The 18,129-nt window shown below is 38.7% G+C and overlaps 1 protein-coding gene across 1 annotated transcript in view; it reads left to right on the top strand.

The window, feature by feature from the left end:
* galnt18b (UDP-N-acetyl-alpha-D-galactosamine:polypeptide N-acetylgalactosaminyltransferase 18b) overlaps positions 1–18,129 on the top strand; it is an 84,318-nt gene that overhangs the window by 37,828 nt on the left and 28,361 nt on the right. The window contains exons 4-7 of the mRNA XM_067588711.1: positions 1,202–1,368; positions 8,323–8,506; positions 9,536–9,733; positions 10,006–10,120. Coding sequence (XP_067444812.1) covers positions 1,202–1,368; positions 8,323–8,506; positions 9,536–9,733; positions 10,006–10,120 — 664 coding nt within the window. The remainder of the gene's footprint in view (positions 1–1,201; positions 1,369–8,322; positions 8,507–9,535; positions 9,734–10,005; positions 10,121–18,129) is intronic.

Raw genomic sequence — 18,129 nt, 5'->3', positions numbered from 1 at the left:
CATCTGCATCCTATAAATTAAAGTACATGTGCATTTTCAAGACCTCATACATTTACTCGTTTAGTATCAGCACTTTGATTAAGTCTTGGACAAAAGGAATCTCAATCCTGCAAAGTGAATACACCAACATCTTATCAGGGAATTGTTAACATCACACTGGTTGGCTCTGACTCGTGTCTTTTTTATACAGCTTTCATGTTCACATCACCAAGGTTACAGGCAGAACACAAGGTGACATCCTGGTGCGAAAGTTTACACAGCTCAAAGATCTGCAGGGCATTTTCTCTGCTGCACGTCACCAAACACCCTTCAGACCATCCGTTCCCACTAATACCGGCTCTGTACACTCATCCAAAACAGTTTCAGGGGATACATTAATCACGCATTTTGCATTTGTGTTTTCCCTGCACATTTCCCAGAAGAAGTGCCTGAGCCATGGCATGCTGTAAATACAATAGTCTTTTGGCTGGGATAAACAACATGATGTGGTAATAGTGATTGGATTTTGTTAAAATGTGATACTGGCATGTAAGAAAGATCACAATCCCAACAAAATCGATTCTGTACAATTAAATTAGTCATCACATGGGGGTTATGGGCAACATTTATAAACAGTTTTTAAACCACAGGTCACATACGGTTATTGTGGGAATAATTGTCTCCAACACATTGATGTCATTATACACAGAAAAAATGATTTCCACAATTAATTCAACCTAAAAGGGACATTACCTGCAGCTTATTGTTCATATATTTACACCTGCTCCTTCTGCATTTCCTGGAAACAGACACTTTCCTCATGAGAGAGGGGGCTGGACTCCCCTATGAAAATGTCAGCGTGTAATGACAGGAAACTGTATTTTAAAAGAGACAGAGAGGAGCTTGATTGATGTCAGACCTCACCACGCTACCTATAATTTATTCCTCCTAAAGAGATCTCTTTTATAACTGCATTGCAGGTGCAGCACTGTTCCAGCAGCACTCTATTGTTAAATTTCCAAAAATCTGCAGGCCATGAAATGGTGGCTCTGCCAGTGTTTACACCTTGATTCATAAAAACAAGGTCCTGATATAGACTGCAAAGTGTCTGAGTTGACATGAAATCTGACATTGCCCTGCTCTTGAAGAAACAATGTCAAATTTATGTGCTAATCCTTCAGACAAAACATGGCCTCACCAACAATTTATTTGTTCTCCACAGGTGCAGAAACATCACTTATCCTTTAAACCTCCCTCAAGTGAGCATTGTGTTCATTTTTGTGAATGAAGCCTTGTCCGTCATCCTACGGTCCATTCACTCTGCCATCAAAAGGACGCCCTCCCACCTTCTCAAAGAGATAATCCTGGTGGACGACAACAGCAGTAACAGTAAGCAGCAGCATTTCATACTACAGCAACTGACCTTTCCCTAAATCCCTCCCCAAACAGTGATTGTCCAGTCATAGCAACAATAAATAAATGGGCACACCTGACCTGTCTACGTTAGCTTTTCCAAAAGCAAAAACACAAGAGAAAAAGTGTAAGAAATGGATTAAACTTGTGTTAATCTCTAGGCTGCAACTGTTAGCATGTCCAGCTAACTATCATACTACCTACAGTAGTAACTGAATGTTACTTGGAAGGCCATGGAGCACATCATAACTACATTAGTTTGAAGGGTCACATTAAAAAAGCCCCATTCAAGATTAGCACATCCAATGTGTAATATTTCCCCACTGTGTGGAAGCTAGATGCTGTCAGAGTACAATAACTCTAGCTGCTTTGTCTGCTAACTTGTTTGATTTATAGGAAGCTTAGCAACCACAGCCATCATTACCCAGTTATGTTTGCCAAACACATCTTTTTTTCTCTTATAATGTAAAAGTGAAAACATACTGTTATATATGTTTACACACCACTATCCACACTGAAAATATGAACTACGAACTAAGTAAGTAAACTGAAGAGCTCTACATAACAAAACAAGAACAATTTCATGTTCTCTACATGGATCATCACCTGGTGAGGATGCTGACTTTTTACTTGGGACATGTAGCTTTAGCTTTTAACACAATGTCATATATGCAGTCAATCATGTGCACATCCAAGAACCCTTTCACAAGATTCTCATTTTAAAACAAGTCAGTTGGAAACATTAAAAAGACTACAAGCTGCTTTTGTCTACCTTTGTGTGAAATCAAGGGCTCATTGTTTCAAATGAGAGCCAAATCTGACACCATTATTATTGTAGCTAAGGGAGGCGGGGCTTAAAGTCGTTTTCAGCGGTTCTGTCTAAGTTTACATATTATTGCTTCATGTGTGGAGAGATCTGAATCTGTGAAATGTTTTCCCCTCTGATGGCCTCCAGTCTCCTTTAGTGTTTTAATTTGGGGTTGTGTTGACTGGATTTCACAGATAGATGAATAACACTAATTAGCTGCAGAGCCAGGATATTTGCCTTGAGGCAGATAGCTATCCAGCAAGGTGATGAATGTTTGCACATATCTTGTCGGCATTTGCAACTCTAATTCTTACATCTGCATGCATCGGAAGTGGTGTAAACAGTGGCAGGTCGAAAAGATATCCAATATATGCTGACAATGTCTAACTGCTGTTCGCTTATTACTGAGATGTCTGATGTGTGAGATCACTGATGATGAGGTAACTCTCGCCAGCCATGCAAGGCAGAAGTGATAGACTTGAAGTCACCTGTGAAGAGTAGACTCAGTAATTTACAGTGCAAGATTTAACTACATTACAAAGGCGGAAAGCAGGCCATAAAATCTAATGATACTGTGCCAAGGTCATTTATAGGCAATGCACTTTTTAAATGAGCTGTGCTGCTTGTACGGGGCAATCAACATGGGAAATACTGGCATTGGGAAGAATGTTTACCAAAGTCAATAATGCAAAACATATAGCGTGGCCTATAGGCTGCTGGAACAAAATATAGATCACTGTGGTATGTCTTTGTAAGTCACTATCTCAATATGCTGGGATAAAAATGACTACTCTCCTTCAGGCTGTTATTGACCAGAAAGTTGAATGTAACCAAAGTTATCTCTTGGTTCTGGTGTAAAGGTGAAAACGCAACACTTGCTCTCACACCTCAAAGCACAGAAGGATTAACACATCACAAACCATAAACATTCATGTGTCATCACTTAATTGAGAGCGAGGGAGCAGTCCCCTTTAGCTCCTTCAGGCACCCAAGTCACGCATTGACATTTTGCTGATGGCATTTCACCCTGTTTGCTTGAGCACTCTGTCACACTGCCACCAATGAGCCGGGTGTTGTCATTATCACAATGACTGAGAATCTTATCTGTACTAAATGTCGTTAGCCTGCTGACCCGTGATGTCGCCAAGATTGTTGAGGGAGGTCAGCTAACCTCTCAGGCATCCACAGCTTTACATGAGTCATCCACCAGTGTCACAGCTCACCTCCGAGAGACATTAGTATGCAGGAGAATGTGTAGCCATCAAGGGAGAGAAGGGCAAAATGACCTAGCTGATTCCTCCTTAATTGGATAATGTCCCAAGCTGTGGCCTGAGAAAGGCTTGTCTGTGTAAGAGAGGTTTTTGAGAAGCGCCTACTTATTAGACAGGCTATCAGAAGACTTGTGATTCCATACTTTAACTTAGATTATAATACCAAGCAGTCTTGTATGTATGCAGGGGTGAAGGATTTTGAGATGAGCAGCAAAATGTAGACAGTTGAAAGAATGTAATCTGTTTTTGTGGTGTCTGTGCCAGTTTTCTGTCTGTCAGAGCCCTCTGAGTCAGCTTCATCTCATTGAGGAAAGTCTTTAAGGTGCTCATCAAACAGTCAATTAATTAATCCTTTGTTTAAAGAGTTAGTGTCATTGTGATTAAGGCTCCAACTAATGGAGCATTATCGGCCAGTCTGACAACTATTTTCTCAATTAATCAATTAATTATTTGATCTGTAATGTCAGAAAAAAAGAGTGTCCATGAAAGCTGTTTTTTCACTTCAAAACTTTAAGAACTAAACTAAAATACTAAATACTAAAATATCTCTGTTCATGGACTAATCAGTTAGTTTAGATTAAGATTGTTTTTTTGAAAGAGACATTTGTATTAAGAAGCATTTACAGCAGCTGACAATTAGTCTGATCATCAGCCGGTTGCACCAGCTGTTCGTAAGTTTAAACTTAGCCTAGTTATAACTTAAATGTTGACTAAGTGGAGATTTAGGCATCGCTAAATTAAATTCGGTTGCACCACACAATAGTTCTTATATAGAGATTAGTTGTTGCTAAATATTTACACCTACTAACCAGTGTGCATATCTGTGACATCATAACATAATTACACATACAAGATTTTTTAAAAATCAAAGTAAAGTGAATGACTAACTAACTAGCTATATCATTATATTTAAACAGCTCAATATGCATCTAAATGCACCTCTAATATTAAAAAACTATTTTATGCAGGCTGTTACATAGACTGTGTAACTGAAGTGTCATGAATAGAGAGATGATCAAGACACTGGAGTAAACTCCATATTGTTAACTCTGTCGATTTTGACAAAACAAAATAAATCTTAAATAATCAAGTTAAGTCATTTAGAATAAAAACAAATGAGAAGGAGTTCCCTGGTCAGTGACTGGTCTTTAGGTTTGCACATTCACAGCTCATTCACGTCTCTGGCTGATGATTGGTCCAGTCAAGTAAGTTTATTTTATCTTCTGGCCCCTAAAACTGTTATTTTTGGAAGTTATGTTACAGCTTGTGATGCTACAGTAATTTCCTGTTTACATGGTTGGTTGCCTTTTATTGGACAGTGCTTCAGATGTGTCCTTGCAACTGATTTATACATTACTAAAATCTTTACTAGCTAACACATTTTTAAGTTTTAATAGTGCAACTTGGTTTTAGTAAATCACTAGTGTGAAACTAGGTAGTATTTAGCAGAAATTTAGGAAGGTCTTACACATAAACTTGGTGATGGATTTATGAGCAGCTGTTGCAACCCCGTCCACATCCTGTGGCTTGCTTCCACTCTCTTTGTGAGTGATGTGGCAAAATGTGGATTCAGTCAGTGGTTCAGGTGTCCAGAGAAGTCCATGCAACCGTTAAAAAACAGTTTGATATCCAGCAACCAGTCTCTGCAGGTTTAGCCAATGAAAGCTGGAGGGCACACAAAAGCTGGGAAAACATCAGCAAAAACCAACAAAGCTGAGTTTACAGTATGTACCGCCAACTATAAAATACATGCAGTGCACATTTGTTCTGGAACTTAACTAACGAGTTTGAAGTGTTTTTAACAAACTGTCAGTGGACCCAGGGTTTGGATACGAGACTGGTGGAATTGTGGAGGAAGAAAGAGAGTAGCAGTTGGATATTTTAAACACAGATTTTCACAACCGCAGAGTTGTGTACGGAGAAATTGCCAAGTGGTGTGGTGAAAACTACACAGCAACTGTGAGACCTGAATCCATGCCGATTTGCCATCTGCTGTGCAAGCAGTAGCGCCTGCATAGTGATAAATGTTGCCTAATTTGAACATTCATTAGGGGAAAATTTTGAGCCTTAGACACACAAGCTCAGTTCAGAAACAAATGACAAAATGATCATGCAACTGCAGATCCCTCATCAAAGGAAACAATTACTAAAATTCCATCTTTCTATAAAATATCCTTTGCTTTATTATGCATAGAGCTACATATCTGAAACTGACAACAGGATTTTGAAACCAAGTTAGGCTTAAACAGTTTTAAATAAGGAATAGTTTCATAGTGTGTTATTGTGCATTTATTCAGGAAGTTATACACAGTTTCACCCAGTGTTATTTTGTCATATCTCACTGAGGATAGAATAGAAATGAGCTACATGGCGTGTTCACTATATTGCCACTCACCATTAGCTTTGCCTTTTATCTTCTGAGAAAAACCTTGAGTGTTTACTTGTTACATTGCAAATGTGTGACTGGATTTACTGCATGACTGCACCATGGTGTTAGAAACCTGTTTGCTTGTTGTTCCAGTCCAGCTCCATCCCAAAGCCCATTGCTTTCCAACAGAGCTTCATCATGATATCACTCCCTGAAAGATTGATGACTGTTGGCCATCAGCCATTCCTGGTGTAATGAACTGTGCTTTATTATGATTTGTTATGAGGCATAACACATCGTCATTCTTATTTTCAATTCACGCACACATCAGAATGTCTTAATTATTGATGGGTTAGGAATTATTATAGATACTGTAATCTGTTAGAACGTCAGCTGCAGCTACTCAAATGAATAACTACAATAGCTTTCTTGTAGGCAGAATTAAAAATCCAAAGTGAAGGGATTTCAAAGCTCATTTTTCTACTGAATACACTTGAATTAGAGTTTCTTTACTCTTGCCTTTATGACCTAGAGTCCCTTTAAGTTCTGGATATCTAACAAGGAGAGCTGCAGACTGTTCTGAGTGGTAAATATTGTACTGAAGAATCATATATGCACCATAGAGCATACAGTGTGATTATTCAGCCCCAGAATTGTTTGTCTGGTGTGAAATATCAGTACTTTTCTGTGTCTCAAGGACCAACATCCACTGAGATAAAAATTGAAAAATCATTTTTATGAAATGTTTGTATTTACTTCCTCAGCTTCCCCAAACTTGCCCAAGGAAATGTTTAGACAAATTGAGGTAATCAGACAGTTTTGAGAGTTTTTTTGTCTGTTTGTTTTGGTAAGAATACTGAACATTTTCTTCTTTCTTCTGACATAAACAGCCATAACAGTGAGCATTCAGTAATATATTGACTTGTGACTCATTCAAAATTGGCACATGCTTTCTTGAAATTATGTTACATTGTTATATTTTTGTATACCAGAAAAATCCTTAAAGAAATAAATATCCTTAAGAGGAGGCTTATGTTGATTTTTATGAAAATTAAAAGACCATAAGTAGTTTATTTGTATCTACAGTGCATCCTTATGTATGACTATGTGAGATGCATTACGTCTATTCTTGCAATACTGTGTCTGTATTATACTTGTGAATTAGAAGAAATCGATTGAAAAACTAGGCTGATATTCCTCATTTGGGTGAAGATAATTACTGCTTACTGTAAAATCATATGTTATTATATATTCTTGAATTTTATATTAAAATTCACTGTTACATAAGCAGTGCCATGATTTAATATGCTTGGAGACATGTTTACTAACAGGTGGCAACATTAACTTTCAAGCCAAACAAGCCTGTATTTGCTGTTTGCCCTGTAGGTGAAAATATGGCTCCTGGAATTTTTTTAATTAATTACATTTCACATTAAGATAAATCAATTTATTTCCATATGCTGTTGTGCCAAGTATGTGGTGGGATTTTACAGAATCTGTACAAAAAGTGCTGCTTCAATCCTATTTTGTATAATTGATAAAGTTGGGTCTCATGTTGTGTCTCCAGTGGCTTCATACACTTTGTAATCAGATTAACTTCTTCTCTAGTGTAACTTTTCTAGTGTTGTTGATTTGGAAAATCCAACTTTTTTCAGCTTTATAAAATGTCTCACACTGCTTATACTGAACCCAGGCAAAGCACAATTTCACGACCACCACTTACAACCGCTCCCCATTCCCTTTATAAGGCACCAGCGGTTAAAAGTGAAATGGTGAGAACACAGCCTAAGGTGATTTATACAAGGGGTGATGAAACACCGAGATGAACATTTTGTTTTTTCCAGATTTATTTGGTCTATACAGTATCTAGTTGTGATTTAAAGGGCCTTTACCTTTTTTAAAGATATGGTGATCATCCCACGTTTCATTTACGTGGCTTAAAAGTGATTCTAGTTGAACCACAAGGGGAACCTATACATCTTAATAATTCATTGTATTTTCAAGAATATTAGAAGCCATACTGCAACCACTTATAATTTGTGGAGAGAACTTTAATATACTTTTCTATGACTCGTTTATCTTGCAGAGTATGACTCATACAGTATATAACTCAGGTAATAATGGAGGTAAACTTTGAAGCCAAACATTAAATCGGCTGGAATTCCTCCATTTCATCACCCCATATTTTAAAAAGCATTGCAGACTGAGTCCTCAATATTGCAATATCCCGTTATGACTGGTAAAGCCCCGTGGAGGTCTGCAGTGCTGGCTCAAGCAGCTGCCTCTTTGGTCCAGTGATCAAAGCAATGAAGCGTGCGTACGTTTGGCTTCCTACCAATGAAATGCTGCTCACCAGAGGAGGACATGACGGCGTCTTGTGGGTGGAAGTTTGCTCACAAGTAGCTCTCTTTTTGCTCACCTGTCTCTTATGGGATCTTCAAAAGCTCTTCAGATGTTGAAATTCATGTGTGTGTGTGTTGTAGATGAGCTAAAGGAGAAGCTGCAGGATTTTGTGTCTGAGACTAACAGCCAACGTCCAGGATTCATCAAGATGGTGAGGCATGCCAAGCAGGAGGGTCTGATCCGGTCTAGAGTGAGCGGGTGGAGGGCTGCCACTGCGCCAGTTGTTGCCCTGTTTGATGCCCACGTTGAGTTCAATGTTGGCTGGTGAGTCACTCATACACAGCTCAACACACGAGCACTGGTTCTTGAGTCATATCAGTCTGTGTGGGTTTACTGACAATAATTTCATTTAAAAACAAATACTCCAAATTGTCTCTTTTTCTGGTGGCTGTATTTTAATTTCCAGAGGTGACGTCTTCAAATGTCTTTTTTTGTGCGACCAACAGTCCAAAACCACAAATACTCTGTTTACAACCAAAAAAGCATCAAACCTCACATTTGAGAAGCTGTAACCAGCAAATATTTGGCATTTTTGCTTAAATATTACTAAAATGATTATTTGATTTTCAAAATAGTTGCTGAATAATTTTCTGCTGATTGATTAATTGTTGCAACTCTACCGTATTCTATGTCTGTGACAAACCATTCATATGATATGATACTTACAGCTCACTCTACAGCAAGTACAGCATTTTGAGTGTGAGCTCACAACAATCACTAATCTGCAAGAGTACTCCACTGGACAACTCTTCACACTCTCTCAAATCTGTAATGAGAATCTCAGCATCATCCAAAATTTCACTTTCATTGAGATAATGTGGTTTTAAATCCTCATTGTGCAAGTGGCATCACAAGAAATACTTGTACTTTAAATGTGTAAACTGGATCTGTTGTCTTGATCTAGACATGGACTTATTGAAATGATATGATACATATGTCCTTTCTTTAAGTTGTCATACATCTTGTCATACATGTTTGTCATGTGTTTAGAAGGGGAGCATAAAGAACTTTATATTAACATATTCATACACACAAATACACACACACAACAGTAAATGTATTGTTTAGTTTTTCCAATTAATAAGTGTTTGTAAGTGAATAAACATTTTATTTGGCATTTTTATCTCCCCACAATCCCCCAGAAATCATTTCCATCCATTTATCAGATGGAAATAACGCTTTTTTGGTCTAATAAATTGAACTGAATTCATCTCCTGAAATAGTTTTCTAAAAAAACAAGGCTGTCAAAACAAATACTCACAGTGGAATTACTTTCTGTCTCCATATTTTAAGGGCTGAACCCATTCTCCAGAGAATTAAAGAAGACAGAACCCGCATAATCTCCCCTTCATTTGATAACATCAAGTATGACACGTTCGAGATTGAAGAGTATCCGCTGTCTGCTCAGGGCTTTGACTGGGAGCTGTGGTGTCGCTACCTCAACCCACCCAAGTCCTGGTGGCACAAGGGCAACAAGAGCGCTCCCATCCAGTAAGTGAACACTGCATCTTGCCAGTCCAAATCAAATAGTTAAACAGTATTTATTAATTCAGCATATTTTTACCTGACATTAAGTAAACAAATGTCCAATCCACTAAAAGGGTAATTCATGCAGCATTCACGCACAAATTAGATATTGTGCAAGGTCACATTCTTCTTCTTTTCCCTGCTGTCACTATAGCAACTGAGCCAAGCTAACATTACCTGTGCAGTAGACAGCAACAGATAAACAACTATGATCTTCATCTTCTTTAATCCCTCAGGAGCCCTGCCCTGATTGGTTGCTTCGTGGTGGATAGGCTGTACTTTGAGGAGATAGGTTTGCTGGATGAAGGGATGGAGGTGTACGGGGGAGAAAATGTGGAATTGGGCATCAGGGTGAGTAATGATTTCACTCCCTGTGGCCATGGGCCATTGTTCAACCAGGTAATGTGCTTAAAATTAACTATGATAATGACACTTTATGGTTGTTGGGAGCAAGGTCACAGAGAGTCTCACTCTCTCACTTTATGTGGCTTTTAGCAATGCTGTTTGTGCATTTATAAACTGTGTAGAGGTGGAGTATCAGAGAGTAAATGGAGTTGAGACGTTGACATTCACATTAATGGGTTTAAGGCTGGGGTTATTTTATGTTTTTCTTATTGTCAACAAATTCCATAAAAGACCATTAACGACATTAGCTTTCTGTCTGACGTGGTTCCAATGCAGGTAATAAATAACTGTAAACAGTCTGTGAGAGCATTGCTGTGGTTTGCAGTCTGTTAATGCAATATTGTACAAAACAGGGTGAACAATAAAGACTTCTGCTTTTTAGTGCATTAATGTTTCCATTTGCTCACTGTGCACATTCGCACAGTCAAAGTTGATTAAGGATGAACTCTGAATCGGGAGTCCACAGGAATGGGCTGATAAATCACACAGAAAATGGAGAAGTATCCTTGAATTTATCATTGCATGGACTTCATTTGAAGTGAATGGGCCAATACGACAAAAGTGTCATGTGACCGTACCTTCAGTCTGTCTCTCAATATTTTTCTGTGGGACCTAGGCCTTTAAAAATAGGTAGGGAATATATACTTTAAATGGGATATATCATGCTTTTTGGGATTTTCTGTTATTTATGGTATGTTCGTTTGCAATGTTATCTTTACTTCCTCTTCAATGACTTCAGTTGGGGCACACCCACAAACAGCTGTCCATTCAGTAGCCTTTGTTGCTAAGTTGTTCACGTTGTTCACTCACATATTTCTGATCGGATTTGGGCTTGAACAGGTACGAATATATTTTAGAAGTTTATATTTTGAGTAGAGACTGGGAAAAATAAGTGAAATCTGACTACTACTGTTTGTTTACGGAGCCTCCACAGCCAGCAGAAGTCTTTTGAGGGGCAGCATCTGGAAGCTAACCAATCAGAACAGAGTGGGCTCATAAGGAGGGGGCTTTTAAAGAGACAGGAGCTAAAATGGCCTGTTTCAGACAGAGGCTGAACTGCAGGGCCACATAAAGGATAAATAAGGAGGTTTTTGAACTGTAAATCATTGAAGGACATTCCAGAGCCCCAGAACATAAATATAGACCTGGAAATGTGCATGATATGTCTCCTTTTTTTCCCCTTTTTTTAACGTTACTCAAACTGGAGTAAACGTGCATTTGTTGGGGATTGTAAGTATTAACAGCAGCAGGAATGTGTATACGGGATTGACTCAAAATAAATTACAGTGCCCATGTTCATGGTAATGCAGGTTGAGGTTAACAATAGGATTTATTCATTGTTGGTTTCGGTCTTTTCATGAGATTTGTTAACAGTAATATAACAAAGATATAGAACATTACCAGCCTTATCCTTTAAAAGAATTCAAACAGAGATAACTAATGTAAATACTTACACGCTTTGACAGGAACAAGTGAACACAACGAGGGAAATTATCCCTCAGCAAGTGTACCCAGAACACACTGTGACATGCTCTCTCTTGTGTAGGTTTAGAATTAATGATCACTAATTAATTCTGAAGTCTGAGTGATCACCTTCTTCCCCTGATGATCCCACTGAAGCACATGTAAGAGTTTCAGGACTCAAAGTCATTGTTCCTGTTAGCGCTGATGTGTGAAGAGAATGCTGACACCATCCAAAGCAGACAGACTGTTTTTTGTGTTGCATTTTCACAGTGCTACACTTAATTCTTACACCATCATCAGCTCTGACTGGGAGTCGGGAATTAGTTGGTGTGCGTTAAGCGCACCGGTACCACAAGCAGATGGGCCAGAGAAAGAACAGTCCTCCGTAGGGATAACTAATGATAGCACACATCTACTGTACAAAGATCATTAATGCAGCTATCAGCCTGTTCACTAACAGCGAGAAGCGAGGGACGACTCCTCTTCAGCTGCACTCTGACTAGATTGCACTGTGAGAAGGAGAGTGGAGACAAGCTTATGACAGGACGCCCAATGTGAAAATATCCATCCTCACTAATGACAGAGATGCAATCATCAGTAAAGAAGGGAGATTAGTCCCGTAAGTCATTTTCCTCCAGAAATTACATGCTTTTAGAATTCCTGGGCCTGATAATAGCCCCACTGATTGCTTTATAGCCTAACACAGTGATGATTTTATCACATATATTATAGACCAGTGTCCTAGCACTATGTAAAAATAGTTTGATGAATCATTTTGGCTCTTGTCAGTATTGAGTTCAGACCTCAGATTTACACTCCATGTTGTTTACTTGCTTGGGTTTGTTGGACTGAAGAAGTTTGCCCTTGCCTGGAGGTTAATGTAGTTTAGAGTTCAATAATAGTTTTGAAACACAGTAGTGACACAGTGAGCTGAGAGCTACAACACTGGAGGACCCTGACTTGGCCCCAGATTAGCGGTCCCATAGAGCCCCAGCAGGGTCTTTCTGTCTTTCTGCCTGTCTGCAGCATATTGGTCATGCCTCCAGACCACCTGCCAGCACGCAGACTGGCTGCTGACAGATCCTCAGAGACACACTCAAACCAGGCCAACAGCTACAGGCTTTGGCTGAGGCTTGAAAGGGATGGGTCCTGGGTAGTGTGAGGGTGAAAGGAACCGCTGCTCTCTGTTCACATTTGGTCACAGCACCGAAGCTGCGTATTTCCATCATGATGCACAAGAGTCATTCTAATGAGGAAAAATAAACCAAATGTTTATTTTATATGTTGGTCTCATAAAACATTCTTCTGTACAAGTTTAATAGTGCGGACTTTGTGGAATTGAGACTTTTATTTCAAAGGGCACAAGTTAGCCATTTTCCTATGCTTCTTTAAGTGTTGGGAGTACATTTCTGTGATTGTCCTCCTAAAGAGGAGGTTCTGTGTTTTCAGAGGAAATTAGCAACTGTTTTTTTTGCACTTCCCCTAGCTTTACTTCTTACCTCTTTTCGTTTTGAACTTTTTCCCAGGAACATGCAGAGACCCTCTGAATGCTTTCTGTCTCTACAATTGCAGGGAGGTTATGTTGATGCCATCTGTGGTGTCCTGCAATAAATTGCTGCTAGATAATCATGAGAAGTTCATATCACAGCACAGAGTTAGACCCTCCTCACAATACAGGCCTGTCATAGCTGTCTCAAACACCGGATGGCTGTTTAGGCTTCTAGTCACAATGTGTTGATTTGTTTTTGGGGGGGGTTTCGAGACATAGAGATGGATGTGCAGCAAATCTTAGCTATAGTTTTTGTGAGGTGATCCTTCAAGTGCCTTCAAGTGAGACTGTGCTGTAGAACACAGCAAATTGGGCAGGACCCTGAAACAGAATTACAGTACAAATGATTTCCCAAAACACCTGTGAATGCTGGGTATTGTGCCAGTGAAGCCAGCCGGGAACAATGCATCACAAGAAGACCTAAGCAGTCATCATCTCTCTCAACCACTGCCAGAAAGGTAGTGTTGAGAAATGAGGATCGTTGAGGGCTATATATTAAATAGCAGTGCGAAAAGTACAGATGGCATACAGAAGGCTGTGCGATAAGACGATATATATCCTGTGACGATAGAAAAACGTCTATTGTTTCATATTATGCTCTATCGTCTATTTTGTTGTGTTGCAAATCACACTCTTTATGGCAGTATTTTTCATCATTTGAACGACGCTTTGCGTTCTTCCACACGGCATGGACACAGGCCATGGATGTAATATAAGAGTTGGATAGGGCGCTGCCACTCAGCCTTGCAGCCAATTTTTCCCAGTGGTCACTCGCGGTATTGCAGCGGAAAAATCCCCCTGCAACACAAAAAACATTTTCCCCATCATTGTAAAAGAGACATCTGTAAAAACTGACAGGACACCTCGAACTGCAAAAAGGTAAATTGTGACTCTTTCTATTATGAATTTTTGATCCATGGAGGTCTTATATTTGTAAAACTTTCCTTGAGCCGAGAAAAGCAATTTAAAAATCGTGACTTCATCACAATGTAAAGTCTATGGGCTGGGTGGGAACTCGTGGGCGGGGCCAGTGGGGGAAACACTACTGCACATACTCAGTGGGCCGCACAACACGGAAGCAAACCCGGAATCTGGAAACTTTTTTTTGGCGTATGCGCCAGCTGAGCAATTCTTGTTAGACTGAATGGGCGCCATTTTTGGTTCGGTATCCAGGTCTTATAATACATCCACGATGCAGGCAGGAAATTTGCATGAAGGCAGCACAAACAAACATGGAGGAGAGTGAACGTGACACAGAACAGGGTAATACGCTGAGACAAAATGTGGAGCTCATACATAAAAGAGCTACTTCTGTCGCACGGACAAGATTTGGGTATAAAAAGTCTGACACGGACCAGATAAACGTACTCTGCAAATTATGCTGCAGACCAGTCCCCACAACAGACTCAAATACCACTAACCTCTTTTACCACCTACACAAGAATCATGTCAAATAGTATGGAGAGTGCGTACAGATGAGAGGCACAAAAGTAGACACACACCATATGGAAAAGAATCACAAAGATGTACAAGATATAATTCAAAATGTAGAAGAAATAGGCCTTTCCATGTGGTAATTTTATATAAACTAATTATTTATTGAATTTACAGAAAATGTGCTATATCGTTATATGTATCATTATCTGGATATGAAATGATCTATATCAGGTTATGAGATTTTGGTCATATCGCACAGCCGTAGCACTCAGAGTGAATAAAAGTGAGATGTGCAAATAAAGTAGATTTCTTGTATTTATAGGGATACATTAGTCTCAATAATATACTTACAAAACAATTCACCCACACATTAAAAGCACTGAATCTTCATCTGTTGCTCTGAACAAATGAAATGTATTATATATAGGTGTAAGGTAGGTATATAAGCACTATTGAAGGCAAAACATGTTCATTTATTAATTCAAATTTATCAAAGAAAATACAGCAGTTCTATAAGATGATTAAAGGGTACATGCAGAGATGCTACGTAGGGACCGCAACAACTGAGACTGGTTTTTGATGCCATTAGAAATTGCTGATATTAACAACAACATGGATCAAGCTGAATTAAGGCTCAGTTACATGCATCTTCTCCTTTTCAGTTACACACATCTAGCAAAGCTGCTGCTCTCTAATGAAACAACATAAATACTGCGATTGCACTGAATAGTCCCATATTCAGTAATGAAACAGGATGGACTTTCCCACCATTGCTCATAGCAGGGATTATAATTAAACCTTGATACAGCCGACATCTGCCTAGTGTTGCGCTGATATTAACAGGAGGAATCTGATACTACACGGTGAACAAAACCTATGTATTAGGTATCTACTTTCAACTATAAATCCAGCTAAGCCTCAGCGATTCTGTGTCTAACTTGCAGCATCTTTTTAGTAATAATATGAAAACTTTATTTGGGAAGCACATTTCAAGTGAATGAAACCAAAGCAAACCAAGTAACCATTAATAAATAAAGAACTAGGCTGTTTCTCGTTAGTCTGATAAATACTGCGGCATCAAAATGTGTGTCAATTATTCAAACCCTACATTGTCGTTTCAACTATCTCCATCACTGGAATGGTACAAAAGGTTTAGTTCTGTCTAATCATAGAGTATGAATAACAAAACGTTGTACAATAATGACTCAGTCTGCAATTGTAGAACAGCACTGATTGAGTTTCATGACCCCTGTGCTGCTGAAAATCTATTGAACCCCACTGCGTAATCTCAAACCAACAGGACAATCAATGAGAAAGTCTTTTGTCTGACAGAGGTCATGTGAATAGCAATGTAGCCCTGAAGTACAACCAGAGCAACTCATTGTCATATCAAGTCTAACAATGAATACAGTAACTAGAAATTACTATAGAAAATCCCTATTATACTATACAGTTGCATTATAATCAACAATGAATGATGTTATGAGGGATTATGTACCATCTGAAATTCATAATATGTAACAATAGAGGCTTAAAATGTGTTTTATCAAATGTACTACATCAAATATACTACAAGACACAATAGTTTATTGTCAGTACTATAATTCAATCGCACTGTACGACTGTGTATTATATTGCACTGTAGTTAGTCTTTCTTGCGTAAAAGTTCATTCTTGATCTTGGGAATAGTACTTTGACAACATTATCTTAACTCAAGGTGCGCCTACTTTTATCAGCAACTTTCAATGTCACAGTCTTTATCAGCAGATGGAGTTTGCACAGGTCTCCTATTTGCATTAATTATAATGTTTCAGAAAAAAAGTGCTCTGAAGACTGGGTCCTCAAGCTCTAGAAAAAGTAGGGAGTGGACCATGAGTTGCTGGTATATTAATAAATTAAAGGCCCTTTCCACTCAAAAATGCGGTTTTCTTATTGTTTAATGTTTGAGCTTCACTTAGCAGAATGATGTATGTGCAGAGTTTGACACTAGAAGACTGTTTTCACATTCATCCGCTGAAGGGGGAAATTTTCTGCGCTCACCTAAAAGAGTTTAATGTGTGTACATACATACCAGCCACTAGTTTGGAGCCAATCATGATTCAGTATGCAACTTACACAAGTGTGATGTGGAAACTTAAAGCCTCCAGTGCACAAACACTGAATGATGGACTTTTTAGTAAGGTAGGAGACATGTTTTATTCAACTGTTAAACTTTTAAAATAAAAAATAATTGCAAAATGTATTCATATATTCTGGATTTTTCTGTGAGAAAGAAGGAGTAGATGTAATTTTAAGGAAATTAACAAGGTAATTGAACCTTTTTTCAGGAAAAAACATATCAGACACAAATTATTATTCAATATTGTCATAAAACATGTCCAGAGGGGGTCTTTAATAATTAGTCACAAAGTGGGTTTTGAGTTGAGTTTAATACAGAACATGGAGGTGGTGGTGGCAGCTTACTGTAGCTGCTCTAATTAATTTGGTGTTTGTGGGGAGACGATTCTCCCATTGTGGAGAAAAGACTGGCTAGAACAACCAACAAACCTTATCCAGGGAGAGAAGAGCAAAGAGCGGGTGTACTTCCCTTTACAGTCCCGTTACCAGGAGCAGGAGAGGAATGATATAGGAGAACTGGGGGACATTGAAGGCAGTGTGGCTGCAGCAGTATGTAGTAGTAGCTTGAGTATTTCAAGACACCCTATGGATGGATTGAATAACACAGAGTAAATACTAAGGCTTGTTAATGGCTCCCCATGAAGAGGAGGGATCAGATTTGACAGATACTATAGATGGAAAACCTGCTGCATCAGGTTTTGGTTGCGGTGTTGTGGGCTTTGTGCAACATTAACACCTCTTTGCTTTTTCATGCTTCTTCTTGAGCTCTTGTCAATCATGGACAATTTCTTTAGCAATCTCCCTCCAATAATATATTGTTTATGGTTTCATGCTACCCATCTTGAAAAGATTGTGCTGTGTGTTGTAACTGGAAGGTGTAAGTTCAGGTATGAAAATGTTGTTCTGAATGGAGCCCTTTGTTATCATGAACAAAAACTGAAGTTAATTCTTTATTAGCTTTGATTTTTTTTTTATGAAAAAGTATTGTAGTCTTAATAAAAGCCTGTTGAAGCCTATTGAGCTTTAACAAACAAGAAGATTGTTGTGTGAATGTTTCACCCCAGAAGGTGTTGTCAAGTGTGCAGGAAGGAAAGTTCACAATTTTTGTGCTGATGATAACAATTGTGAGGAGGAAGGAAACTGCTCAGATTAAAGAATAAATCATGTCCCCAGTCAAAAAGACATTTTTGTTCTCAGTGGGTTCAATTTCACATCCACATAGCAAAACTGTGCTTGTCAGTGATCAGACTGCAGGCTTTTATTTGGTAATAAAAGCCAAGTGGTTGTATCTGGTGAGATTTCCACAGTACAGACATGCCAAGAGACACTCATCATTAAATCTGGTGAATTTAAGGGGACATATGATGCTTTTCCTTATTTTCAGTCA

Source organism: Thunnus thynnus, chromosome 1, assembly GCF_963924715.1.
Source record: "Thunnus thynnus chromosome 1, fThuThy2.1, whole genome shotgun sequence".
Taxonomy (NCBI): domain Eukaryota; kingdom Metazoa; phylum Chordata; class Actinopteri; order Scombriformes; family Scombridae; genus Thunnus; species Thunnus thynnus.
This window is presented reverse-complemented; position numbering and strand designations above follow the sequence as displayed.